Source organism: Entelurus aequoreus, linkage group LG09 (genome assembly GCF_033978785.1).
Source record: "Entelurus aequoreus isolate RoL-2023_Sb linkage group LG09, RoL_Eaeq_v1.1, whole genome shotgun sequence".
NCBI lineage: Eukaryota > Metazoa > Chordata > Actinopteri > Syngnathiformes > Syngnathidae > Entelurus > Entelurus aequoreus.
Window position 1 is genome coordinate 76,393,914 of NC_084739.1, and position 12,940 is coordinate 76,406,853.

General features: G+C 38.5%; 1 protein-coding gene across 2 annotated transcripts in view; it reads right to left on the reverse strand.

Moving 5' to 3' along the window:
* LOC133657763 (melanopsin-A-like) overlaps positions 1-12,940 on the reverse strand; it is a 39,572-nt gene that overhangs the window by 25,107 nt on the left and 1,525 nt on the right. The window contains exons 1-2 of one of the 2 annotated variants that reach the window (XM_062059465.1): positions 10,086-10,192; positions 5,670-5,787 (exon numbers count right to left, since the gene is read on the reverse strand). Coding sequence is in view for 1 of the 2 variants with exons in the window: in XM_062059464.1 (XP_061915448.1) it covers positions 10,086-10,232 (147 nt within the window). In the remaining variant the exon portion in view is untranslated. Of the gene's footprint in view, positions 1-5,669; positions 5,788-10,085; positions 10,327-12,940 lie in introns of those variants that run through there. The other variant, XM_062059464.1, reaches the window with a different exon arrangement.

Below are 12,940 nucleotides of genomic sequence, written 5' to 3' on the forward strand. Positions count from 1 at the left end.
TTGGCAATTCCAACATAGATCTCACACTTAAAGCTTTATCCAACACGCGTTGGAGTTGCCGTGCAGAATCTACCAAAGCACTGTGGCAGAACTACAGTAAAATAAAAGCAGCACTACAGGTTATTTCCACTGATGACACAGAGAAACGAGACACACGAACTGAAGCTGACAGTCTAGTGCGGAAGCTGGATTCACTTGAGATGGCCTTCATGGCAGGCTTTTGGGACACTGTTCTGTCCAGATTTCAGGCCACAAGTCTGCAACTTCAAAAAGCAGACATGGACCTTGGTACAGCAGTTAGATTGCTGGAATCTCTGCGCACCTTTGTTCTCTCCCAAAGAGATCTATTTGATCATTTTGAGCAGAAAGCCTTAAACATGTTGGGTGGCACCCCATCTTACAGGGCTGAACGGACGAGGAAACGTAAAAAGTTTGCTGATGAATCAGCATCCCCAGATGTTGTGCTTGAGGGAAGGAAACTGTTTCAAATAGAGACATTTATTGCCTCTATTGATCAACTGAGTTCAAGCCTTAATCACCGTCTGGAGGCCTACAAACATCTGAACAATTTGTTCAGTGTCCTTTTCTCTTTGGATACAGAGTCCAATGCTTCAGTCCTTCACAAGGCCAAGATTCTCACTGAATCATACCCATCTGACCTCAATGAAAGTCTTGGACAGGAGCTTATACAGTTCAAATCTTTTATACAGCTCAACACTGATGAGGAGAGGACCCCTTCAGGACTGCTCAAAACAATAATACATTTTGGACTACAGCCTACGTTTCCTAATACATACATTGCGCTACAGATTTTTCTCACTCTACCGGTCAGTAACTGTGAGGGAGAACGCTCATTCTCTCTTTTGTCAAGAGTAAAAAATGAGCTGCGCACAAGAATGACTCAGAAAAGATTAAATGCGTTATCTCTAATGGCAATTGAGAGTGAGCTGACAAGAGAGTTGGACTTCAATGATGTGGTGGATGATTTTGCAAAATTGAAAGCACGAAAGAAACCCCTTGCTTAAAGGTGCACTGTGTAAGATTTTTAGGTTATTTCCAGAATTCACCCATTCACTAATGTTAGGCTACCTGTTTTCATGAATACTTACCACCACCATAAAATTCTAAGTATCCATTATGACTTGGAGAATTGCACTTTTGCCATTTCTGGGAAGTGTCACCTGGATTGTGAAGATAGGATTGACTTTAGGCAGAAGCTTGGTGCTTTCTCTGGCAAACTGAACCTCAAGCTTCATTCTCTGCAGCTTTGCATTCTTGTGCAGACTTTCATCCACAAGGAACTTTTCAACTTCCCCACTATCGTGAAGGGGCCATCAAAAGATTTCAGTGTGTCCAGCATGTCTAGTCTCTTACTCTCCTTTCTTTGAGCCATCTCTTGTTTCTCATCTGCCCTACTCTCGAATTTTGCCTTCATGAATTTACTCCAGTTGAGTTCAACCTCCCTTTTTGCTTGTGCTGCTGCCTTGAAACCTCTGAAGCTCCTGGCTCTTCTGTAAAATTATTGACCTATTGACTGCGTTCAGTGTGCCCAACTTCTTCAGTTTGTAGTCCACCTTGCCACATTGTCTCTCCATCCCAATGTTGTGCACAGGGGTGCCATCAATGTTACTAGCCTGTTCACTGACAGGGTCCATTGGGAAGGTCTCCTCATCCATCCTCTGCCTGGCCAGGACAGTCTTCAGATGGGGCAGCATGAGATCTGTCAGCTGCTTCACTTCATCCAAGTATTCGGCAGCCACGTCTGACACTGAGTTCAGGACATGTCCAGTGCCTGTCCAGCCACTATAGCATTCTTGGAAATGGGCTATCTTGACCTGCATGCAGCCCTTGTACCATGAACTGGCCTACACCTTTCTTTGTGGTGCTCTCCGATGCATGTTATCATTTTACCTTTCTCCTTCTCCTCAAGCTTAACCACAAATAGATACAGACTTTGAGCCTCAATTTGCTGCACAGCTGCCGTTATGCCAATGTGTTTTCCTAAGATATTATTTTATTTTTAATGATAGAAGGGAGGAAAAGGGGGCAAAAATCATGTCCGATTTAGTTTTTTGGGTGGGTTGGGGGGTTTATTTCATGATAGCTACCAACTTCCAATACATAATATCTCTCAAATGACCCAATGCACCATCACTGAAGTGGGCGTAATCATTTTCAAAAATGTTTATTTTTAGGCCATTTATCCCCTCCCCCTGTGTCTGTGTGAAACCTGTGCTTGTCAGTGTCTGTGTGGTATACCTAATAGTGTGTGTGCAGTATGTGCACTCTTCTGTACAGTACAGTGTGCATGTCTGTTCACAGTATACAGTATTTCTTGCATAGTGCGTGCGTGTGTGTGCGCCCACACGCGCGGGGGGTTGAGGGGCCAAGACCATGTCAGGCCCAGGGGGCCAAAATTTCTTAATCCGCCCCTGGGTGTACCCAATGAAGTGGCCCATGGCTTAATGCAAACATGTGATTTGGGTGTACCTAATGAAGTGTCCCATGGCTGAACGCAAACACGTGATTTGGGTGTACCTAATGAAGTGGCCCATGGTTGAATGGAATCATGCGATTTGGGTGGGTGTACCTAATGAAGTGTCCCATGGCTGAACGAGAACATGGGATTTGGGTGTACCTAATGAAGTGGCCCATGGCTGAATGCAAACATGTGATTTGGGTGTACCTAATGCAGTGGCCCATGGCTGAATGGACTCATGTGATTTGGGTGTACCCAATGAAGTGGCCCATGGCTGAATGGAAGCCTGTGATTAAAGTGTACCTAATGCAGTGACCCATGGCTGAATGGAAGCCTGTGATTAAAGTGTACCTAATGCAGTGGCCCATGGCTGAATGCAAACATGTGATTAGGGTGTACCTAATGCAGTGGCCCATGGCTGAATGCAAACATGTGATTAGGGTGTACCTAATGCAGTGCCCCATGGCTGAATGCAAACATGTGATTTGAGTGTACCTAATGCAGTGACCCATGGCTGAATGGACGCATGTGATTTGGGTGTACCTAATGAAGTGGCCCATGGCTGAATGGAAGCATGCGATTTGGTTGTACCTAATGAAGTGTCCCACGGCTGAACGAGAACATGTGATTTGGGTGTACCTAATGAAATGGCCCATGGCTGAATGCAAACATGTGATTTGGTTGTACCTAATGAAGTGGCCCATGGTTGAATGGAAGCATGCGATTATGGTGTACCTAATGAAGTGTCCCATGGCTGAATGCAAACATGTGATTTGGGTGTACCTAATGAAGTGGCCCATGGTTGAATGGAAGCATGCGATTATGGTGTACCTAATGAAGTGTCCCATGGCTGAATGCAAACATGGGATTTGGGTGTACCTAATGAAGTGTCCCATAGCTGAACGCAAACACGTGATTTGGGTGTACCTAATGCAGTGACCCATGGCTGAATGGACGTATGCGATGTGGGTGTACCTAATGAAGTGTCCCATGGATGAACGCAAACACGTGATTTGGGTGTACCCAATGAAGTGACCCATGGCTGAATGCAAACATGAGATCAGGGTGTAACTAATGCAGTGGCCCATGGCTGAATGCAAACATGTGATTAAAGTGTACCTAATGCAGTGGCCCATGGCTGAATGCAAACATGTGATTAGGGTGTACCTAATGAAGTGGCCCATGGCTGAATGCAAACATGTGATTAAAGTGTACCTAATGCAGTGGCCCATGGCTGAATGCAAACATGTGATTAGGGTGTACCTAATGCAGTGGCCCATGGCTGAATGCAAACATGTGATTAAAGTGTACCTAATGCAGTGGCCCATGGCTGAATGCAAACATGTGATTAAAGTGTACCTAATGCAGTGGTCCATGGCTGAATGCAAACATGTGATTAGGGTGTACCTAATGAAGTGGCCCATGGCTGAATGCAAACATGTGATTAAAGTGTACCTAATGCAGTGGCCCATGGCTGAATGCAAACATGTGATCAGGGTGTACCTAATGCAGTGGCCCATGGCTGAATGCAAACATGTGATCAGGGTGTACCTAATGAAGTGGCCCATGGCTGAATGCAAACACGTGATCAGGGTGTGCCTAATGCAGTGTCCCATGGCTGATTGGTGCAAGTGGGCAGCTGCTCGTTAAGCACGCTCACACTCAACACGCTGACTTTGTTGAATAGAAATGAAAAGCTAATGAATCACATGAATATTCTGCGCCTGGCTAATCAGCGAGCGGCGCCCTTAATCACTTCCGAGAGACGATCGCTCCCGCAGTTCCGCGTCTTAACGAACCTCCAACCGGTCGCCATGCCGACAACCTTGCTAACCCAAGACGGTCAAAAAGGGGCGACTTCCTTCTTTAATTCCGCTGATCCTCCTGTGGGAACGTGGCTGCCTGGTGACATAACACTGCTTGTAATTGTTGGAGGGCGTAAGCCGAGCCGAGCGGACGGGATGACCTCCGATAGGAGAAGAAAAGAAAACAAACGTGATAACTGCGGGATGTTGACCCTGAAACGACCACTCGTCAAATATTATTCCTGTTATGCTAACTAGCCTAGCCTGTATCGCACGGCAGACCACAGAACACTTTTCCACTTTGCATCCGTCCATCTTAGATGAGCTCGGGCCCAGCGAAGCCGGCGGCGTTTCCGGGTGTTGTTGATAAATGGCTGTGGCTTTGCATAGTAGAGTTTTAACTTGCACTTACAGATGTAGCGACCAACTGTAGTTACTAACAGGGGTTTTCTGACGTGTTCCCGAGCCCATGTGGCGATATCCTTTACACACTGATGTCGCTTTTTGATGCAGTACTACCTGAGGGATCGAAAGTCCGTAATATCATCGCTTACGTGCAGTGATTTCTCCAGATTCTCTGAACCCTTTGATGATATTACGGACCGTAGACGGTGAAATCCCTCAATTCCTTGCAATAGCTGGTTGAGAAATGTCGTTCTTAAACTTGTAAGAATAATTGTTTCTAAATTATCACAAACATTTTGTGTTACCTTGAGGGTCTGTTGAGAAGACAAAAGCTGTCTTTGGAACCTACCAAGAAGAAGGCTCGTAAAACTCCACTGTGTAGGGGGGGTAAGCAAGATGAAGGTGTTCCTGTGTTCTTTCATGTATGGTAATCAACAGAAAGATATTGTTCTAACCCAAGGACTTCAAAGCGGAGAGACGACAGGATCTGCCCAATTTCCAGACGACCTCTTTTTGAACCTCCTTTTTCAACTTTTGAACTATTTTATGGACCTCTTTTTGAACTATTTTACCAACTCTTTTTGAACTGACCTTTTCTGTGAATTGTTTACGACCCACTTCCCTCTGGAAGTGGAAGCTGTGGTCATGTGGTCGGAGAAAGTCAAATAAAGAAGGAGGAGTACAATCTTTTGCCAGAGCGTGCTGAGATACTTTACAAGAGTACAGTGTACAGGCGACTCTCCTCAATATTGAGTCCAAATTGAATTCTGTCTCTGTTTAATTCTTTGCCTCTTGTCTTGTTTAATAAATGTCATCAGTGTTTGAACCTGTGTGTGTGTGTGTGTGTGTGTGTGTGTGTGTGTGTGTGTGTGTGTGTGTGTGTGTGTGTGTGTGTGTGTGTGTGTGTGTGTGTGTGTGTGTGTGTGTTAACGCACGTCACATGACCAACGTGCACGCCAAACGTGCACGCTCGCTCTTACGCAACGGGACGAGATTGGGGTCAGTGTTTGATCCTGGCAGCGATCGATAAGCCTCGACCTTGACGACCAGAACGAAGGGCGCGGTGCAATCAATTCAGACGACCTTCAACGAGGCCCCCTGAAAGTGAAACGTCACACTTTGTGATATTTATTGATTAGAACCGATTGATTATAATAACAAAATGTGTTGCTGATTGACACGCTAATGTTAGCCTACTGATGCTGAAAACTACTAATGTTAGCCTAGCCTGTCCATGCTAGCAAGCAGGCAAACTATTATATACAGTAGATGTGAATAACTATCATACAGATGTGAACAACTATTATATGGATGTAAACAACTGTAATATAGATGTAAACAACTATCATATAGATGTAAACAACTATAATATAGATGTAAACAACTACAATATAGACGTAAACAACTATCATATAGATGTAAAGTAAATAACTATTATATAGATGTGAACAACTATAATATAGATGTAAAAAACTATCATATAGATGTAAACAACTATAATATCGATGTGAACAACTAACATATAAATCTAAAGAACTATCATATAAATGTAAACAACTATCATATAGATGCGGACAATTATCATAGAGATGTAAACAACTATCATATAAATGTGAACAACTATCATTATAGATGTAAACAACTATCATATAAATGTGAACAACTATCATTATAGATGTAAACAACTATCATATTCTGTAGATGTGAACAACTATCATATAAATGTGAACAACTGTTACATAAATGTGAACAACTATCATATAGATGTGAACAACTATCATATAGATGTGAACAACTATCATATAGATGCGGTCAATTATCATAGAGATGTAAACAACTATCATATAAATGTGAACAACTATCATTATAGATGTAAACAACTATCATATAGATGTGAACAACTATCATATATATGTGAACAACTATCATATAAATGTGAACAACCATCATTTAAATGTAAACAAATATCATATAGATGAAAACAACTAACATATAGATGTGAACAACTATCATATAAATGGGAACAACTATTATATAGATGTGAACAATGATTATATAAAAGTGAACAACTATTATATAAATGTGAACAACTATCATATAGATGTAAACAACTATCACATAAATGTGAACAACTATCATATAAAGATGAACAACAACTATCATATAGATGTAAACAACTATTATATAAATGTGAACAACTATCATATAGATGTAAACAACTATCACATAAATGTGAACAACTATCATATAAAAATGAACAACCATCATATAAATGTGAACAACTATCATATAAATGTGAATAATAATTATATAAATGTGAACAACTATCATATAAATGTAAACAACTATCATATAGATGTGAACAACTATCATATAAATGTGACCATATAAATGTGACCAACCATCATATAAATGTGAACAACTATAATATCAATGTGAACAACTATCATACATATGTGAACAACTATCATATAAAGGTGAACAACTAACATATAGATGTGAACAACTATCATATAAATGTAAACAACTATCATTTAGATGTAAACAACTATCGTATATATGTAAACAACTATCATATAGATGAAAACAACTAACATATAAATGGGAACAACTATCATATAAATGGGAACAACTATTATATAGATGTAAACAACTATCACATAAATGTGAACAACTATCATATAAATGTGAATAATGATCAAATAAATGTGAACAACTATCATATAGATGTAAACAACTATTATATAAATGTGAACAACTATCATATAGATGTAAACAACTATCACATAAATGTGAACAACTATCATATAAAAATGAACAACCATCATATAAATGTGAGCAACTATCATATAAATGTGAATAATGATCATATAAATGTGAACAACTATCATATAGATGTAAACAACTATCATATAAATGTGAACAACTATCATAAATGTAAACAACTATCATATAGATGTAAACAACTATCATATAATTGTGACCATATAAATGTGACCAACCATCATATAAATGTGAACAACTATAATATCAATGTGAACAACTATCATACATATGTGAACAACTATCATATAAATGTGAACAACTAACATATAGATGTGAACAACTATCATATAAATGTAAACAACTATCGTATATATGTAAATAACTATCATATATATGTAAACAACTATCATATAGATGAAAACAATAATAAGAATAATACCTGGGATTTATATAGCGCTTTTCTAAGTACCCAAAGTCGCTTTACATGTTAAAAACCCATCATTCATTCACACCTGGTGGTGGTAAGCTACTTTCGTAGCCACAGCTGCCCTGGGGTAGACTGACGGAAGCGTGGCTGCCAATTTGCGCCTACGGCCCCTCCGACCACCACCTATCATTCATTCAACATTCATTCACCGGTGTGAGCGGCACCGGGGGCAAGGATGAAGTGTCCTGCCCAAGGACACAACGGCATGGTAAGAGGCGGGGAGCGAACCTGCAGCCCTCAGGTTTCTGACACGGGCGCTCTACCCACTACGCCACGCCGCTTCCCACAAAACAACTATCATATAAATGGGAACAACTACTTGTACATGTATTGCGTACTTGTACATGTATTGTGTACTTGTACATGTATTGTGTACTTTTATTAATCAACAAATATCACAAATTAATCACCAAATATCATAAATTAATAACCAAATACCACAAATTAATAAACATATATCATAAATTAATCAATAAATATCATATTTCACAACCAAATATTATCAATGAATAACAAAATATCATATTTCACAACACAATATCATAAATTAATCAACATATATCATATTTCACAACCAAATATCATAAATTAATAACCAAATATCATATCTCACAACCAAATATCATAAATTGATAACAACATATCATAAATTAATAAACACATATAATAACTTAAAAAACATATATCATAAATTAATAACCGAATGTCATAAATTAATAAACAAATATCATACATTAATAACCAAATGTCATACATTAATAACTAAATATCATAAATGAATAACCAAATATTATAAATCAATCAACAAATATCATATTTCACAACCAAATATTATCAATTAATAACAAAATATAATTAATTCATAAACAAATATAATATTTTACAACCAAATATGATCAATTAATAACAAAATATCATATTTCACAACACAATATCATAAATTAATAACCAAATATCATAAATTAATAAACATATATCATATCTCGCAACCAAATATCATAAATTAATAACCAAATGTCATAAATTAATAACTAAATATCATAAATTAATAACCAAATATCATAAATTAATCAACAAATATAATATTTCACAACCAAATATTATCAATTAACAAAAAAATATAATTAATTAATAACCAAATATCATATTTCACAACCAAATATTATCAATGAATAACAAAATATCATATTTCACAACACAATATCATAAATTAATAACCAAATATCATACATCTACAAATATATATTGTATTTCACAACCAAAGATCATAAATTAATAACAAAATATCATATCTCACAACCAAATATCATGAATTAATAACAAAATATCATAAATTAATAACCAGATATCATAAATTAATAACCAAATGTCATAAATTAATAATAAATAGCAAAAATTAGCCAAAAAATATATTTCACAATCAAATATTATCAATGAATTAGAAAATATCATAAATTAATAAACAAATATCATATTTCACCACCAAATATTATCAATGAATAACAAAAAATCATATTTCACAACACAATATCATAAATGAATAAATATATCGTATTTCACAAGCAAATACCATAAATTAATAACACAATATCATAAATTAATAAACACACATCATAAATTAATAAACATACATCATGAATTAATAACCAAATGTCATAAATTAATAACCAAATATAAGATAATAATCAACAAATATCATATTTCACTATCAAATATCATAAATTAATAACCAAATATCATATCTCACAACCAAATGTCATGAATTAATAATAAAATATCATAAATTAATAACCAGATATCATAAATTAATAACCAAATGTCATAAATTAATAATAAATATTAACCATTAATAACAAAATATCTTATTTCACAACAAAATATCATTAATTAATAACCAAAAGTCATAAATTAATAACCAATGCCATAAATGAATCAACAAATACCATACAATAATCAACAAATATCATATTTCACAACCAAATATCATCAATTAACAATCAAACATGATATCTGAGGACAAAATATGATATTTCATGGCCATAATCCTTCTGTCACAACTTCTGCACGGGGAAGTTGCAGTCACCGTGGAGGTGGAGGTGGAGGTGGAGGTGGAGGTGGAGGAGTGGGAGTTGCAGTCACTCACCGTGGAAGTGGAAGTGGAGGTGTGTGAGACGGGCCGGTACACGTCCGACACCGAACCGACGGAGGTCCGCACGTGCGCGTGCTCTGGCGTGCAGTTGTGAGGATGCCGCGCCGTGCACGAGATGAAGGTGGGGCGCGCGCCGCTCATCCTCCTCTTCTTCTTCTTCTAATTCTTCTTCTTCTTCTTCTTCTTCTTCTTCTTCTTCTTCTTCTTCCCAGTTCGCTTTTTTGTTTGGCGCGCACTGAGGAAGAACATGACGTCATCATTTCCTCTATCATCACTGATTAGAATCCATGCCACGTGTTTATTATTGATTATGGTCGTGTGACATCATCACACCTCACTTATTTCCATTCTGTCATGTCTGAAAGAGACAACATGAAGTGCACAACATATTTGACTTTATTCATTATTGAAATATTTATTGCCACTTTGTTGTATATTTTCATTATTTTTATTATTATTATTGTTATTATTATTATTGTTATTTTATTTTTATTGCTATTATTACTCCCATAAATGTGATTTATTTCACCCTTTCAATATCTACTCCGTCTATTTGTTTGTTTGTGTTTCTCTTCTACTGTTAGCAAATATCATTATTTTACTTTTAGAGTCTGTTTTTAATATGTTCATGTGTTGGACTTGTAGCAGGCTGCATGTGCGTGAACAAAGATCATATATTGAGGGAGGATGATCCACATCATGGTGATGCACAGTAAAGTATATATTTGCAGTCAGTCACACCATTTTGTTTTTGTCACTTTTCAAAAGATATGAAGGACATGACCTTGGTGTTCTCTGTGGTAGTTACGACTCAGATGTGGCCCTCCACTTCATTTTATTTGGCCCGCCACTTCATTTTACGTGGCCCTCCACTTCATTTTAAGTGGCCCTCCACTTCCTTTTAAGTGGCCCTCCACTTCATTTTAAGTGGCCCTCCACTTCATTTTAAGTGGCCCTCCACTTCATTTTATGTGGCCCTCCACTTAATTTTATGTGGACTGACACTTAATTTTATGTGGCCCTCCACTTCATTTTATGTGGCCCACCACTTCATTTTAAGTGGCCCTGCACTTCATTTTAAGTGGCCCTGCACTTCATTTTAAGTGGCCATGCACTTCATTTTAAGTGGCCCTCCACTTCATTTTAAGTGGCCCTCCACTTCATTTTATGTGGCCCTCCACTTCATTTTATGTGGACTGCCACTTCATTTTAAGTGGCCCTCCACTTAATTTTATGTGGACTGCCACTTAATTTTATCTGGCCCTCCACTTCATTTCAAGTGGCCCTCCACTTCATTTTATCTGGCCCACCACTTCATTTTACATGGCCTGCCACCTTATTTTATGTGGCCCTTTACTTCATTTTATTTGGCCCTCCACTTCATTTTATGTGGCCCACCACTTCATTTCAAGTGGCCCTCCACTTCATTTCAAGTGGCCCTCCACTTAATTTTATCTGGCCCACCACTTCATTTTATGTGGCCCTCCACTTCATTTTACGTGGCCCTTTACTTCATTTTATTTGGCCCTCCACTTCATTTTACGTGGACTGCCAATTAATTTTATGTGGCCCTCCACTTCATTTTATGTGGACTGCAACTTAATTTTATCTGGCCCTAAACTTCATTTTATGTGGCCCTCCACTTCATTTTAAGTGGCCCTCCACTTCATTTTATGTGGACTGCCACTTAATTTTATCTGGCCCTTCACTTCGTTTCAAGTGGCCCTCCACTTCATTTTATCTGGCCCACCACTTCATTTTACATGGCCTGTCACATTATTTTACGTGGCCCTTTACTTCATTTTATTTGGCCCTCCACTTCATTTTATGTGGCCCACCAATTCATTTCAAGTGGCCCTCCACTTAATTTTATGTGGCCCACCACTTCATTTTATGTGGCCCGCCACTTCATTTTATGTGGCCCTCCACTTCATTTTATGTGGCCCGCCACTTCATTTTATTTGGCCCTCCACTTCATTTTATGTGGCCCGCCAACTCATTTTATGTGGCCCACCACTTCATTTTACATGGCCTACCACTTCATTTTATGTGGCCTTTTCATTTTATGTGGCCCTCCACTTCATTTTAAGTGGCCCGCCACTTCATTTTATGTGGCCCTCCACTTCATTTTATGTGGCCCGCCACTTCATTTTATGTGGCCCTCCACTTCATTTTAAGTGGCCCGCCACTTCATTTTATGTGGCACTCCACTTCATTTTATGTGGCCCGCCAGCTCATTTTATGTGGCCCTGCACTTCATTTTAAGTGGCCCTCCATTTCATTTATGTGTCCCGCCAGTTAATTTCATGTGGCCCGCCACTTCATTTTGGGTGGCCCTCCACTTAATTTTATGTGGCCCGCCACTTCATTTTATCTGGCATGACACTTCCTTTTACATGGCCCACCACTTCATTTTATGCGGCCTGGCACTTTATTTTATCTGGCACGACACTTCATTTTATGTGGCACGCCACTTCAATTTTATGTGGCCCTCCACTTTCATTTTATGTGGCCCGCCAGTTCATTTTATGTGGCCCGCCAGTTCATTTGATCTGGCATGACACTTATTTTCATGCGGCCAGGCACTTCATTTTATGTGGTCCTCCACTTAATTTTACGTGGGCCACAACTTAATTTATGTGGCCCATCACTTCATTTTAAGCAGCCTGGCACTTCTTTTTATGTGGTCCGCCACTTAATTTTACGTGGGCCACAACTTCATTTGACGTGGCCCATCACTTCATTTTAAGCGGCCTGGCACTTCATTTATGTGGCCCTCCACTTCATTTTATGTGGCCTGCCAGTACATTTATGTGGCCCGCCAGTTCATTTTATCTGGCATGACACTT